The sequence below is a fragment of the Zosterops lateralis genome (genome assembly GCF_965231275.1).
Source record: "Zosterops lateralis genome assembly, chromosome: 1".
NCBI classification, from domain to species: domain Eukaryota; kingdom Metazoa; phylum Chordata; class Aves; order Passeriformes; family Zosteropidae; genus Zosterops; species Zosterops lateralis.
In genome coordinates this window covers 33196934-33213074 of record NC_139762.1, presented here as the reverse complement: position 1 = coordinate 33213074, position 16141 = coordinate 33196934, and the positions used below count along the sequence as shown (strand labels likewise).

Sequence of the window (16141 nt, the reverse complement as noted above, 5' to 3'; positions counted from 1 at the left end):
CCAGTTATTTTGCATTATCTGTAACTCACTCTGTAACTCAGTTGGACCTGCTCAGCACAACAAACACAACTTGTATGTAACAATGATGTGTTTCTGAGGCAGCAATGTCTTAACTGCTCTTAAATCACTAATGTTTTGAACATTTCACACATATTTTACAAATAAAAGGGAAAGTTGGGTGCAAACAAAATATACACCACCCAGGATTAGTGAAAGAAAAGATCATTATGGAGATAGAGGTGTAAACCTGTGAAGCTTACAGCAGGCAAAACCAGCCATACCCCCAAACCTCAGACTTATTTGCCCCTAAATAATGGTTAACATTTTTCAGCAATGTATAATTAGGGATGAATAAAATAACTTTCACACTGGAAACCACATTTCTCAAAGCAGCAGTTTTCATTAATTGAATCGTTATCTTTCTTGCTGCTTCTTGAGCTAAGGCATCCAGTGGTTTACTGTAAAATAAACCTGTATACAAATGCCTTCAATTAGTGGTTATTTCAAGGAGAGTTTATGTTCTGCTGAAGAGCAAATGAATCTCTTCCCTTTTGAGATAATGGCATATTCAGGCCTCTGTGAATTACGGAAAGTGACAACTCTTTGTGAGGTGTACAATTACATGAGGTACTAGGAGAAATGACCAAGAATCTTAAAGTGGCCTCTTTTATACTACATTTTTACAGACTTTCCCACAACACTTAAAAATGTGTGAAACTGTAACACATTACACATAACAAGAGCCAGACACAGAATATCACAAAGGTTTTTGGAAAGACTACAATCTAACTTAATGAATGACAAATATGCCTAAAAATGTGAAGTACTAGTTTTAATAATAAAATACTACTTTAAAGCGGATATTTAGGAATTTGATCTGACTGCCACCCATCTTCTTGGGAAGAATATTCTTCTTAAGATCTACAACCTGACTGTCAAGTTGCCTGCTATTTCATCAGTGTAAGCGCCTCAGTCTCCACAATCCGGGCTGCTAGCAATCATTTCCATAATGTTCACAAGAGTTAAAATAGTTTGTGTGCTAAGTACTGGATTAGATCTTGGAAATCTGGATTTTGTTCTTGTTTCTGTAGGTCACTCAGATGGGTAATCTGCAAGGTTACCACTCTATTCCTCAGTTTCTTCACCTGCAAAGTGAGGATAATTATATTCACTAGCTTTGAAAAAAACCTTTCAGGATATACATGGTTAAGGATTAAGCAGTGTGGATTATCCCTGATGAGTAACACACAGCTGCTAATACACTGACTTATTCACTTTCATATTAGCATCTTTATTTAAACATTCGCAAAACACTCATTTTGTCAAACACCAACTGCAAGAAGCTTTTATCCAGCACAAGGGTAATTAGGATAGTAGAGAAGTGATGAGACTTTGAGCTCAAGGCACTCTCTGGTATTTTAACTTCAAGTAACTGCAGTAGCAAAAAGAGTTTCCAATTCAAATCTGCCCTCCACTGGCTTTAGCAGAACACTGCTAATAAATTTTGTACCAATAGTATCTTTCTGTAATGAAGTGAAGGAACTAAATTAATAGAGGCTGATACATTTATTAGTTGACACATTTATTCAGCAGTAATAAAAATTTTGTAATAGTAGTTAAATGATTTGTAATATTTTTTAAAGTCCCATCTAGGCTCCCTATCAGATTGATGTTTTTCAGGATTTCAAAAGCCCATCAGCATATAATCCATATTAGAGTTGCTGGAACTGAAATACAACATGGGAAGCACCACTTTGCATGTGGCTTTAAAGAAATTTAATAGAAAAACTACAGAAAAATATTTTGCTTGATACAATTAACAACTCTAATAGATAGTGCTGTATGTATTAGACAAGTACTAATGCCCTAAAAAAAGACCAGGATCAGTCTAGACTAGTACTCTGTCACTAGAAGCAGCCTGTCCCCTTAAAATATGAGAGGAAAAAAGAAGACCATTTATTACTGTGTTTATTTTAGAAAGAATTTTCCATCACAAATACCACACACAAATAACTCATCTCTAAACTCTGGACGATTCATTTTTCTTTCTATTTTTAAAGTAGCAAGGTAATTGGAGTGTGGGGAACTATCTTAATTACACTTACTCACACAGATTCAACTAGAGTGATTTCAACCCCAAGGTGACATTGGTGTCTGAAGTACAAAATCTGTATCATTATGTGCTGGATGATGTGATCAAGCTGAAAAGCGTCTGGTTCATATATCTTGTCATCTTCATGCTTCGTTACACATAATAGCATTTAATCTCTTGTGACTGCTACCTAAATCTAAAATAAAGGAGTACAAAATTGTTTCTTCAGATGTGTACTTAATATACACTTGAAAAAAAGCGGAAAAATAAAAGCATTACAGGAATGGCTTTTTTTTGGACTGTTTAAATGCTTGGAAATAAAATAAGGGTCAGATTGACAGCTTGTGCTACATGAGCCTAACAGACTTCATAAAGGAGAACATAAGGAATTTTCACAAGTTCCTTGAATGTCGTTTGCATCTGCTAAATTCTTGCTTAAATGGTTATCATTCAAAAATGAAACCTTTAGGAGGCTATTAACATTTTACAAGAAGCAGCAAAGGGCACTCAAATAATGTGCCATTATAGCTTTGGGGTGGGATTTTTTGTTTGTTGATTTTTCTTTTTTTTTTCTTTTTTTGTTCTCTAGGCAGGAAGCTATGGAAAAGCTACTGCAATCTCATTAATCACTGTAGTACCTACTGCTACAAATCACCCTCTTAAACTGTACCCCAGCGTCTAAAATGACTAAAATGCAGTTTTTCTGCACTTGTAGGAGAATAAAGTTCGAGATTTTTAATAATCCTAACTGAAAGGCAGCAGCAGTGATTGAAACACTGATAGGTACTTCCCTGAAAGGGCATTTGTTTTCTGTGTAACAGTGAAAGAGTCTTAGATGAACTTACAGGCATGTGCATCAGGCTGACACTATAAAGAGAAGACACACATAATGACAATGTTTTGAAATTAGTAAAATCTAAAAACGTTTGTCTGGGCTAAATATGGCATATGACTCCACTAAAATAGACAAAATATGGACAGAAATTGTGTATGAAAGGCAAAAGGGAAGCATTTTAAGAGACTAAGTTTTATTTTAGTAGAATAGTAAAAACTTCATTAACCAGTTGTGCTTCATTTAATCGATAGCACCAGATAAGACTTGGAAAAAAAGAGAAGAGCTTTCCCTGAATGCCTTCTGGAATCTAGGAAAGGCTTTAATTACTCTTCATTATGATACTAAATTATTGATTCTAATCTTCCATGTGCTGAAGATCTCAAAGAATTTTCAGTGAAATCTGAACTATTGAAATGCAAAAACTAAAGACAGACATAAATGTTGATACTTTTGTCCATATTAGCTGAATTTCCAAATTCTGAAAGGCAGCTCTTGCTGGAGTGTCAGCTTCAGCAGGAAACTCAGGCAGCACACCCTGGGGCTTGGCCAGGTGTGAAATGCTCCTCACCTTGCTGGTCATGGTTAGGCCCTGCTGAACGAGGAATATGACAACAGGTTTATCCTTAAGTTTCTGTAGTCAATTCACCCAAAGTGAACAATGAAGATAAATTAATACCTATGTTCAGTTTAATTAAATAATTAGTTCAACATTTAGATTTACTACAAACTATTCAAATAGTATTTATACATGACACAATTTCCTTTGTTGACTGGGCAATCTTATTCAAGATGTGAAAATACACATATTTTTACCTTTCCTTTTATGCTCTGAAGTCTGTAATTTGCATTACAAGTTGTTAAAAATTATTATAAAGACAACACTAAAATCTAGACTGTGCTATGCTTCTATTGAAATTAAAGCTATACTGAGTTAAACTTTAATTTACCCTTCCAAAAAAAAAATTTAGTTTCGATAAACACGTTTCCTGTTTTGAAAGTTAAAACCAAAAAAGGCTACTTAAGGATATATACAGTAACTGAAATTATGTATGATTTGTTCTACTGGGACTTCAGACAAAACCCAGAACAAACTTGCAAAAAACCCACGGATACCTGTTTCAGATCTACCTGGCACATTTCAACTCAGAGGTTCTTCTTTTTGCTTTACTATGTTTTACCTTAGCTTATAACCAGAGTTAATTAGTAGCTTGTTGTATACCTTTATCTTGCAAAATCTGAGAGCGCATCCAAAAGCTCTATTGTAAATCAGTGAAGTGAGTGCTGTGCATCAATCAGTTTCATTTTCAAATATTTCATTGTCAGAAAAAGTTGTTTCAGCAGCATTTTTTTTTGTAGTTGGATGCTATGAAAGACTATTACAACACTCGTTGAAGAGAGAAAGCAGAATATGACTTATAGTTAGAATTACTATTTTTCAAATGCTGCAATTCTATGTCCTGTATCAGAGAGGAATATTTCATTTATCTTTGCAAAGATTTACATTATCAGTTTCATGGTTGTTTCACCACAATACAGTTTACTAAGGTTGGAATTGGTATAAAGGCAAGCACATAAGCAAAGACTTTGGAAAATCAGAATATATTATTTGTTTTCCTCATCTTGTTTAAATCATAATAAAGATTTTTCCTAAAACAAGCATATTTTAAATCCTTTAAAGTCTTTATAGATATATGCTGTTAAAACAACATATTCTTCAGCAACGAAAATCTATTTGAGACCTGCTGACAAAGGAAAGGTTTACATTAATAAAATACCTTTAGAGGAAAATCCTCCTAGAGTTACCAAAACCTTTGCTGCCCAGCTGCTAAAAAGAGAGCTTAATTTAAAAACAATGAATGAGTAAATATGGGTACTAGTTTTGGCCTCAGAAAATCCTTTTATCCATCAGATTTTCGCGTATCACTGAAAGTATGTAAGGAATCAGATTATTGTTTTCATCCTTGGCCAAATACTGCGACCATAAAACAATGCACTGAAGAACTGTTTTATTTTTAGAAAAACTATCTATGGTAAAAGGTAGCAGTACCTCTACATGTAACACTTATTTTTCAATATTAAGTAAAGATAGAATGGGAAAGTGACACTTCAAACAACACTACAGTTGTGAAGCAGGTAATATTCAATTTTTAAGCACATCAACAATTCTTCTCAGAGGTCTCTAAAAGCATTTAATGAGGTTCTTTCAATGCTGTCTCACCTGAGACTGCTGTTTCTCCTTCCCTGGCCTCAGAAGCTGTAATGAAAAATAATGAGATTTTAGCTCCATGTCACCACTCAGTTTTGGTTCATTTTAAAGCAAATAAATTATACAGTTACTATATGAAATATACAAAATCACTACAACGTTGCTGCTTGTTGCTGTCATTCTGATCATTCTACTAATTTTCAATAATTTTCAGCCAGCAGCCAAGCCCCACACAGGCACCCGCTCACTACGCCTCACAAACACTGGGATCAGGGAGAGAACTGGAGAAGTGAAAGTCAGAAAACTCAAGGGTTGAGATAAAGACAATTTAATAGGGGAAGCAAAAGCTGTACACACCAGCAAAGCAAAACAAGGAATTAATTCATTGCTGCCCATGGGCAGGCAGGTGTTCAGCCCTCCCCAGGAGAGCAAGGCACCATCACATCTCACAGTTACTTGGGAAGACAAACACCATCACCCCAAATGTCCCCCTCTTCCTCCTTCCTCCCCTCACTTAATATACAGAGCATGATGCCCCATGGTCTGGAACATCCCTTTGGTCAGTTGGGATCACCTGTCCTGGCTGTGTCTCCTCACAGCTTCTCATGCACCCCCAGCCTCCCCAGCAGGGCAGTACAAAAGGCAGAAAAGGCCTTGGCTCTGTGCAAGCCCTGCTCAGCAATAACAGAAACATCTCTGTATTATCAACCCTTTGTTCAACACAAGTACAAAACACAGCCCCATACCAGCCACTGTGAAGAAAATTAACTCTACTCCAGCTGAAACCAGCACAGCATCTTGCAATATCACTTTTCTTGGAAACATCCCATATCAGACAGTGACCAGACTACATCCAACAAGTATCATACAGAAATTACTAAGAAGACTCTAATTTGGACAGAATTTTTAATATGCATCACAGCTCTGCATTCCAAGCATGTTTTGAAACTATACTAAATGCAAGAACTCAAACATACTCACACCAAAGAAATCTAGGTCTCAATAACATTCAGGAGACATTTTAGAATTCTGGTTATTTCACACATGACCTAATTGGACAGCCTTAGTCTTTCCTGTTTTGGCTGTAGTACTTTCCATTTCTCTTTGTCTTTTCTTGTCTTTGTGAAATGGAAAGGAAAATTTTCCAGAATCAGTGGTACTGCAGAGAAGCAGGGATTTATTAGACTAAATGAATAGGAATACTGAAATGAAATAGAAGGAACATCATTGTTAGGGCACAATAAAAATAGGAAGATTAATCGTAACAATGAAGTGAAACAGAATGTCTAGTCATAACAGACAACTGTTTTTACTGACATCATAAAGATTCAGCCTGCAGTGGAAATCTGTTGAAGAGCTCTTCCTTATGTTCTTGTGCTACTTATACTGACTTATGGTATAATCCCAAAGTATAAAACATCCACCATAGTCTCTCTGAAATCTAAGTTCCTCCTAAATAGGGTCAAACTCAAACTTTGTTCCCAAGCAGATTAATTTAATGCAGCTTCTTGTCAGTAAATCAGGGAAATCTCAAAAGTGAGATTGCTAAGTGCATAACGGAGGCCTGCAGGGATTTCCTACGAAGTTTACAGTGATTTTTCACAGACTTCAGTGTGTCACTGCACTTTGTCTCCTTCATCAACCTCTGAGTTGCATGTACTGTTGAATGGCTTTACTTTGTGGTTTGCTAAGATAAAAGCTTTAGAGGTCTGGAATTCTTTAACCTGAAAGGTACCCTTTGCACTCAAAAAGACAAGTTAAAGCCATCTGACCAAGTGACATTATTTCCCTGAACCTGACACTTCAGCTATTCAGTCATAAGAATCTCAATTCCCCCATTTACCCATAAACATAGAAACATTTGGCCATTTAACCATGAGCATTAGTGGTATTTATTTGCCGTGAAAACACTTGTGGAATTACTGCTAAACTGCTAATCAAGTTAATAAAACAGTAAGGATTCATGTTCTTGTCCCAGCTGAAACCTCTGCAATTTTATTGTTATTGCTGATCACATGAAGCTACAAGGCAAAAGAAATTCAAAGAGGGTGGGGTTTTTTTGTGGGTTTTTTTTTTTTTTTTTTTTTGCAACAAGACTTTCAGCATCTACAGTATTACTAATTTTCTTTCGTCACTCCAGCAATTGGAGCTTCTTGTTCTTCTTAGTTAATGGATCCATCATTCCAAGTGGTTTTGTCTTCATTATCAGCCACAAGAAAAAAAATCAAATAAAATCAAAATCCTTCAATATTAAATGTTGGGAAGTGTTACCACAATAAATTACAAACATGAATGCTCATAGCACACCCATAAAATCCTCCTTCTGTCTTCTCCAGGCACAGTCATCTCCATCCTACACTACTCATTTCTTTGGATATTAGGTTTTCTCCCTCCAAAACACTTCATTGCTTCATGCCCCATCAGAAGGACCTTTCCTAATGGCTAAATTATATGGCTAATTATATGACTAGTACTGTCCCATGAACTTGCAGGAAGGATGACTGCTGCTCTCCTTCCCCGTTTGTCTGAGTCAGTAGATCACAAAGGACTGCTGAGCACTTAGACCCTCTAACTTCCGAGGTGACAGGAGCCATGGAAAGGCATGGAAAACTTCTGGAGTCAGCACAACCATTTACTGGCTTTTTTGTAGTCAAGGTTTTGTGGGTTTGTTGGTTGGTTGAGGTCTTTTAGTGCAAATATGACATGTTGGACAGTTTGAGACTATGGATGTGTGTTATAAAATAAGTGCTTCTCTCCAGTCAAAATTCTTAGTTTACAGACATCCTTTTACAGCTTCAGTATGTAAGACTATGTAAATCTTGACCAGTAACTTTACAGAATCAACACTGGTTCATTTGCATACCAAACACACACCCTTGTGCTCTTCTAGCACTGATTTTCTTTGTGAGAAAACTACAAACAAAACAAAGTAATACTAACTTTCTTGCTATTAATTTCCTGGCTTCTGTAGTTAAATCAATGAAATAATCTACAAGCTTTCAGTCAAACATTCAAATTGGCATACATGAGAAATGAAGGCTAACAAGTTTCTGTGCTCTGAAAATTATTCCTTGACTCAGTGTGTGAAGGGAAGAAGTGAATATCTGGTACATGTGGCACACTTTGGTGAGAATTCTTTCTCAAAAACACCCACAATAACATTATATGCACTGTGTCACATGTGACACTGTTAAACCAATTCTCAAAGGAGACAGAGCAGCTGTTCAACCCTTCATATGAGGTAATTTGTACATTCAACCTTCTGAATCCTACTTGCACTAAAATTACAGGAAGGAAAAATACCTTTTGAATCTAATTCCACTACAGTGGGTCATATTTTATTGCAATATTTTGTAAGAGATTATTAACAAGCTGTGCACTGTAATGAACAGTTGGTTCTGTATGTTTAGAAAGAACAAGCTGTAACAGTAACCACAGTGTGAAAACAGATCTTACTTGGCCTCATCTACAAAGGAAAACCAGTTTAATACAAACTGCTGAAAAATAGGTTCCTCCAAGTCAAAAACCCACGTTCAATGGTTTGAGTTCCCTCTTGAGTATGACAAGCCATTACCAATTAATGAATGTGCCTCTTACATTCCATTGGTTCAGAAGAAGAATCTGTAATTTTGAATGTTTGTACAATTCTACTTATATGTACTAATTTGAAAAGTTTGACAACAGTGGTATACCAAAAAAACTGAAATCCAACACAAACCTGTAGATAGAAAGACTTGTTCTCTCAGTTTTCAGTTAGAATTTCCAGAATTTCCCCTCCAAAAGCATATTCTTTTGGGAAAGGTGCAGGCTTATAGTCCTATGAACTTCACATTGACATTCATGATGAATACAGATAGGCCTGGTGCCTAACCTCTCCATAGGGATAAGCTATCCAGTTTATAAAGGAGACACTCACAAACTATGCCTCTACTTTACTTGTCAGATATCACTTAATGTGTGTCAGTCATATGACTAGGAATCCTGGTGTATCCCATGTTTAATGTGTATGGAAGCACAGGGCATTGGGACTGGTGTACAACAGGAAAGGCTGTGCATTCTGTAACATGACTGCATGTTTGTGCCATGACCTCACCTAAATATTCTTTCATCCCCCATACTTTGATTATTCACAGACTGTGGCAAAAGGAAGCCATGGGCTGCCTGAACCCCTCGTGTTGCCTGCAGTTTCCTACCTGCCTGTCCCTGGAGAGCAAGCAGTGAGTTAAAAGCTCCTATTTTTATCATCTTGAAAACAGGTATCCATACACTGGAAGAGTAAATGCTATATCTGAGTAAGTAATATTTAGTATATCCCTGGATTCTTTCTTGTCTCTAAAAAGCACTGACTTGCTGTTATTCTTAATGTGACAAAATGGCTACAGAAGTTCAAGTAACTGCCACAAGCAAACCAATATATAACATGCAGAACTTTGCAATATGTAGCAGACATGATACAGCCTGATGGTGTTAACTGCTGCAGCTGCATTAGCAATACCAGGAACCTGAAGACCTGCATCTGGCTTGGATCTGGCATTACAGCAAAAGGCAGGAGGCTACCTGAGAAAGAATGAACACATAGTAAAGACATGATATAACTGGTTAAATCAACAACATAGACACTATGCAGCAAGATGTCACGTAAGTTGGGTCAAGCAAAGAGTAGCTTGGTGGTGAGGGCACTGCAAGTACAGAGACTTGTCATTTATTAGTTAAAAAAGAAAATGCTCAGTGCTTATCTGGACTCTGAGGTTTTTAAGGACAACAAGCTCCAAGTGCTGTACTGTTTTTAGGTATCTGGTCTCTCACCATATTTCTAGCCAAGTTTTAACTCTCTGAACTCTTTGTTTCCATGGACTGGATACATCACACGGCCTGGTATCAAAGATCAGGGAATATCCTCAGCTGGAAGGGACCCACAAGGATCATCGAAGCCCAACTCCTGGCCCTGCACAGGGCACGCCAAGAGTCACACCATGTGCCTGAGAGCACTGTCCAAACACTTGTTGAAATCTGTCAGGCTTGATGCAGTGGACCACTTCCCTGGGGAGCTGTTCCAGTGCCCAACCACGCCCTGGGTGAAGAACCTTCTTCTAATATCAGACCTAAACCTTCCTTGACACAGCCTCACGGAGAGCTTCATGGAGAGGCGTTTCCAGTTTCCTCCAGGAACACTGTTTCTTATCACTCCATCTCTGCCCTTCACTTACCAAAGGCACTTCCCGCCCTCCAGAGGCGCCGTGTGCGCAACCCTGCAGAGCTCCGGGAACAACAAGCACAAGAACGCGGCGGAGCCAAGGCGGGCAGGAACACCCACAGGCCTGTAGCCCCCGCGCCCCTCACAGCCCGCTGGGCCGATGCCGATCCCGATCCCTCAGCCTGCGGCGCTGGGGGGCGGGCGGGACGAGCCCGCGGGGGCGGCAGCGGGCAGGGGACACCCGGCGCCCCCAGGGCACGGCACGGCCGCCATTTCCCGGCCCGCCTGAGGGCACGGCCAGCCCGGTCCCCGCCCCACCGCCAGCGATGGGTCCCGCCCCGCGCACGGCGCTGTTACGAGCGCGGCTGCGCTTCTCCTCCTCTTCCTCCTCCTCCTCGCTGCCCCGCCGCCGGGATGCCGAAGCTTAGCAAGGAGGCCAAGCAGCGGCTACAGCAGCTCTTCAAGGGCGGCCAGTTCGCCATCCGCTGGGGCTTCATCCCCGTAGTGCTCTATCTCGGTCAGTGCCGGGCGGGGGAGGCGCGGGGGCCCTCGGGGCCATTGCCGAGGCCGAGTCTGGGGCGGCCGGCTCCGATGGCCGCTCTGCCCCGGCCCGTCCGGGCGCTGCCGGGAGCGGCGGGGCCGGGGGAAGGCCCGGGGGAAGGCCCGGGGCCGGGGCCGCCCCACCGCGCTCCCCCCGCCGCCCGCGGCCAGCCCGCGCATGCGCGAGGGGAGGGCGGGGCTGCCCTTGGCCGAACCGTGAGCCGGGGAGGCTTCTTATTTTAGTTGGGGTTTGTTTGTTTGTTTGTGTGTTTGTATGGGTTTTGGGGTTTTTTTCCCCTTTCTTTGTAAAGAAGTATGTGATCCTCCCACTCTGCTCTGGCCTAGCGAGGCCACATTTGAGGTGCTGTGCCGAGTTCTGGGCTCAGTACAGAAAGGACGAGGAGCTGCTGGAGAGGGTCCAGCACAGGCCTACGGAGATGATTAAAGGACTGAAACATCTTTCTTATGAGGAAAGATTGCGGGTGCTGGGCCGGTTTAGTCCAGAGAAGGGAAAACTGGGAGGAGGTCTCATTAAAGCATATAAATACATTAAAAGGCAAGTGCCAAGAGATTGGAGCCAGACTCTTCAGTGGTGCCCAGCTACAGGATGGGGAGCAATGTCCATAAACTAATACAAGAAGCTTCACCTCAACATGAGGAAGAAATTCTTTGCGTTGAGGGTGGTAGAGCACTGGAACAGGCTGCCCAGGAAGATCATGGAGTCTCCCTCTCTGGAGGCATCCAAAACCCAGCTGGACACATCACCTGCTCTAGGTGACCCTGCCTTGGCAGGGGATTGGACTAGGGGATCTCCAGAGCTCCCTTCCAACCCTAACAATTCTGTAGTTCTGTAATGATGAGGTTTTTTGCCCCTTTCCCTCCCTGGAGGCCAATGCTGTGTGAGGGCTGAACAGCACATGGGCTGTGATTTAGCCCTGTCAGTGGCTGCCTGTGCTCTGGGGAGTCTGTCCTGAGCAGAACGCTGGGAGTGCTGCTTCATGGCACTGAGGCCATTGCCAGCCTCTGGCCGAGACTGAATTTCTAGCAACAGGAACACATGTTACAGTCTCTCTCCCACCCAAAAATGGTGTGGATCCTATTTCCAAGCTGCACTGGAATGTTAAGGGGATGCCTTGATGTTGTGCCTGGTGCTCAGGATATATTTTGCTTGCTCCTGTTGTCAGACTGGTCAGGCATCACTACCACATGGTAGTTCTGCTGAGTTAGAGCTGTATGCCATCAGCTCTCCTTGTTAAAAAGAGCCCAGACACTTTCGTTCACTTCTTTAATAACAAGGGGGCCCAGGAGGGCTGATTTCTGCAATTCATTTGGCTTACTTTCTGCCCAAACTCTTGAGCCTTTTGGGAAAAGCACCTAAACCAGGCAGGCATCTCTGCATTGAATGCAAACACGAAGGAAGGCTGGGAGCTTGATGTGTTTTCAGTCGAATCTGAGAGATTGTTTTGATTAATTGAAGGGAATGCAGTGCCTGGTTTGAAGGGCTTTGATTGTTTATAGATAACCACCAGGAAAACGTTGGTCTCTTCAGCTATTACAGAAATGCTTTAACAACAACTACAAGCAAAATAAGTCACTTCAAAAACTATGGGAAAAACTAATTAGCATTATTAGATCTGAACTTCAATTGCATTTCCATTTTTAATTTATCAGTGATTTGAAATTAATCAGTTTTGGGTGGGAATTTCAGCAGTGTTTTGTGACCTGATTTGTTGTCGAAGTTTTGGTTTGATTTTACTTACATGACACTATCTGTGGGTGTGGAAAAGATGCTATTTTTTCTTAATGACATGAGAGTGCCACATTAGTGACATTAAATAAGTTACTTCAAATTGTATAAAGCCACCTTACTATATTTACAGTTACACTAACACCAAAGTGCCTAGTATATTTTGTTATGTAGCAGTGAGAAATTTAAGTTGTAGTAGTGTAGGTTCATATCTCCAGAAAATAAGCGTGCTGTACCACATCTGCATTTCCTTCCCATAAATTTATCTGCAGTAATGAAATACAAGTAGATGGGAAGGGGAAGTGCAGATGCCACCTCGATTGCCATAGACATTTGGAGGTGGCATGTACCCAAAATCTGCAGCATTGGAAGAAGCTCTTCTCTGCTGGGATTACTTCTGAATCTGGGAGGGAAGGTGTGACCCCTGTGTGTATAAAATACACGCTAAATTAAACGTAGGCAAGGAAATGGTCAGCAAGTTTGAGCCTGTTAGTTTTCTCTGTTAGACTTTATAGCTCAGGGCATGTACGAGGAGCCCAGTATGAGAATGTGCAATTATAGATCATTGGTGGGGTTTAGTTGTATTTTTTTAAACTTGCTTTGAAGTGGCTGCCTTGGTTTTAAGTCAGTAAATTAGACCAATACAGTTTAGTTTAACCTGGTTTGCTTATTTAAAAATACTGGGGGTGAGGGGAGGAGCCAGAAACATCCACACACAGAGAATGTGACTGCAATTCATGACTTTTTAAGCTGAGTTGCTGGACAGTATGGCAGCCAAAGAACTTGGGTCAGGATGTCTAATAGTCTGAGATCATTCAAGGTTATCTTCAAAGAACTTTTCCAATGCCTGTGAAGTTAATGGAAGTTTTTCCATTAACTCTTGCGGTCTGTGTTTCAGGCACCATTACATTATTTATTTTCTGAAAATGAGGGAAATAATATATTTTTCACTAAGCATTCGCTTCTAGATAGCCAGTGTAGTGTTGAACAGTGGCTGAATTGCATGATTCTGTTTCAAGACTTATTTTACAGTCCAGAGAGCAAAGATACTTCATATACTAAACTTTTGGTTGCTTCCCTAGCATACATATATTTTAGTCAGTTGGTATATTTGAGTCATTGGGGACTGGGGATGAACTCTTTGTAGATAACTTTCATTTAATTTCCCTGGGTATTAGGAAACAGCTGGTTTGTTTGCAAGCTTTAGTAGTATGTAGCTTTTTCCAAAAAGTGCCAATCAGAATAAAAGATCTGAGGTTTGATTGATTTAACATTTAGCATTCTGTCATGCTAAATGGAGTGAACTTACTGAAATATTGCTTTTAAGTTGTGTGTCAGATGTTGTTGGAGAATTGCCTGTTAGGCTTAGGCCTTCCTTGAGATGCTCATTCTACACCAGTTTTAGGTGCCTTTGTTGGTAGAGCCCTGCTAGGTTGCTTTCTGAACAACGTTTAAAATGTGTAAAAGTATCTCTGTCTTGATCTCTGGGATTAGATGACTTCTTTCATCTCAGACAGTTAGTTGACCCTGAGTTTTAAGTCAGGTAAAGATGCAGGTAAGACTTCTTAAAAAAAGAAAAGTGTACATTGGTATTTATTTTCCTTGCTTTCTAACCCGCATAAGAATGTGCAGTTTTTATTCAGGTTAGGGCACAGCTTTGTGAATCACAATTCTATGTTCAGTAGTTTTCTTTTTTATTGCTATTTAATGGGCTGGAATAACTTTATAGAGATTTAACTATGTAGGAATCTGCACATACTTGCTTATTTTTATATATGTATGTAATGTATGTTTCGCTTCAGGTTTTAAAAGAGGCGCAGATCCTGGAATGCCTGAGCCAACTATCTGGAGGTATGTATTGTTCCAAATGTACATACACAAACCCGGTGCAGACAGTTACTGGTTTGGGTGTTGCCTCCAGCCAGCAACAGTTGTGAATGATGCTTCCATCCCTTGTTTTTAATTGTTGTGGTTCTTGTTTCTTAGGAAATTCAAATGACAAGTCAGCAAAGTTAAGAGTTCTTGAGAAGACTTTTCTCTTAATATTGCATAGTTTTTAAGATATGGAACTTCCTGTGTCTTTTGCGTGACAACTGCCCTTCTAATCTGTTGTAGAGCTAGTTTGTGCAAGTTTCTGCACTGCAGAATAACTTCTCAGATTTCTAGCACAGATTGAAGCCAAAACCCAATCTCCTGCCTTTGCAAATGAGGGAATAACACTGCATAAAAGATGCATGAAATAAAGGGCTGTATCCTTCAGTATTAGTCACTGTCATGAGGCAAAGTGCATTTGGCTCATGTTGCCTCTTTCTTGTGGGACTCTTTGTTGTGCTGTGATATTATGGCATTAGTAATGCTTAAGTTCTAATGACATTTAAGTTTTATAGAAGGGCTTCCTTGAGTCTAACTAATTAAAGTTTTGGAAAAAGGATGGTTCTCAGGAAATGCCTTTGATTACTGTGCAGGACCAGGTGTTCTTAAATAATTGATGGCCAGTATTGTTTGCAAAGTCATAGATTAACTCTTCTAGCTTCACATAGTTACAGTGTATAGAAATCCCATTTTTAGGATTCACTGATTCAGTAGAAACAGTAGAAAATATGGGGAAAAAAGTAGTAAGATCAATCATATTACAATTTCAGTCAAATCTTCTGTTTTCATAATAACCAAGTTGCTGCAGTTGTGTGCTTGCTGACAGTGTTTCTATGTTTAGCTTCACTAGTGGTTTGAGACTTCTTTTTTTGGTGTGCATCTGTAATCTGTACAGAGCAAAAGATGTGTTTTGTACCAGAATATATATCTATATATGTAGATACCAGAAACAGATGCTTGGTCTAATCTGAAGCTTACAGATGCTCATTTTTGTGAGCACATGTTGGTGCTCTGTAGGCTTAAATTTTACTTTAAAGGTGGCATTATTTCAGTATTTTGGGGGCTACTGTTTATTCTGTAAATTTTTGAGGCTGTTCCTCCACACCAGTGTTTTGCAAATATCGATTTAAAGACAAGTACATGCTGCAACTCTGACTTTGATTTCCTCCCCCCTCCCCTTTCAGTCTACTTTGGGGATGAAGGCTGTGTGGTCCTGTTGTAGAGGCAGCCGATGGACAGAGTGTCAGAAGATGCGAACATTCCAGAGGATGAGGCCGACACTTAGACCAGCTGGCTCAATCAGCTTGCTAATGACATAGGTTGTACATACAACAAAATGAAGTTTATATGGACCTAACTTATTTGCATTACGGTGTAATTAAATAAATACTGTTTGAATGGATGCATATTGTTTTTAAGTCTTTACATAATATAATGTAATGGTTTATTTATTACAGAAACCCATGGTGGGGGTTGTATTTTTATTTTGTTGTGGTTTTTTTTTTTCCAAAATATGGTGATATTTAACTCCCATATTTATCCCTCTTAACAATTGCCTTTTGGGTAAAGATCCCTCTTTATCTTCACAGTATCCAGAAATTGAGCTAATGTTTTAAATACTTCAATATTCTTCAAACGTTCCTTGCCCAAATGTT

At 39.8% G+C, this 16141-nt stretch overlaps 1 protein-coding gene and 1 long non-coding RNA gene across 2 annotated transcripts; one reads left to right on the top strand and one right to left on the bottom strand.

The window, feature by feature from the left end:
- Nucleotides 1-277: 277 nt before the first annotated feature.
- Nucleotides 278-10468, bottom strand: LOC310912793. The gene is made up of 3 exons (XR_014590718.1): nucleotides 10341-10468; nucleotides 5146-5181; nucleotides 278-3519 (listed from the first exon to the last, which is right to left on the bottom strand). It is a non-coding gene; the product is annotated as an uncharacterized lncRNA (long non-coding RNA).
- Nucleotides 10469-10673: 205 nt separating this feature from the next.
- On the top strand, nucleotides 10674-15888 carry TOMM7 (translocase of outer mitochondrial membrane 7). Its single transcript, XM_083867631.1, has 3 exons — nucleotides 10674-10844; nucleotides 14417-14465; nucleotides 15671-15888. The coding sequence occupies exons 1-3, from the start codon at nucleotides 10742-10744 to the stop codon at nucleotides 15684-15686; spliced, it is 168 nt and encodes a 55-aa protein (XP_083723757.1). The 5' UTR covers nucleotides 10674-10741; the 3' UTR covers nucleotides 15687-15888.
- Nucleotides 15889-16141: the final 253 nt, after the last annotated feature.

What these genes read in the sequence shown, in the direction of transcription:
- TOMM7 (XM_083867631.1), top strand. Translation starts at nt 10,742, where the DNA reads ATGCCGAAGCTTAGCAAGGAGGCCAAGCAGCGGCTACAGCAGCTCTTC. An exon ending in CCCCGTAGTGCTCTATCTCG is followed by an intron (nt 10,845 to 14,416) that starts GTCAGTGCCGGG and finishes GTTTCGCTTCAG; the next exon opens with GTTTTAAAAGAGGCGCAGAT.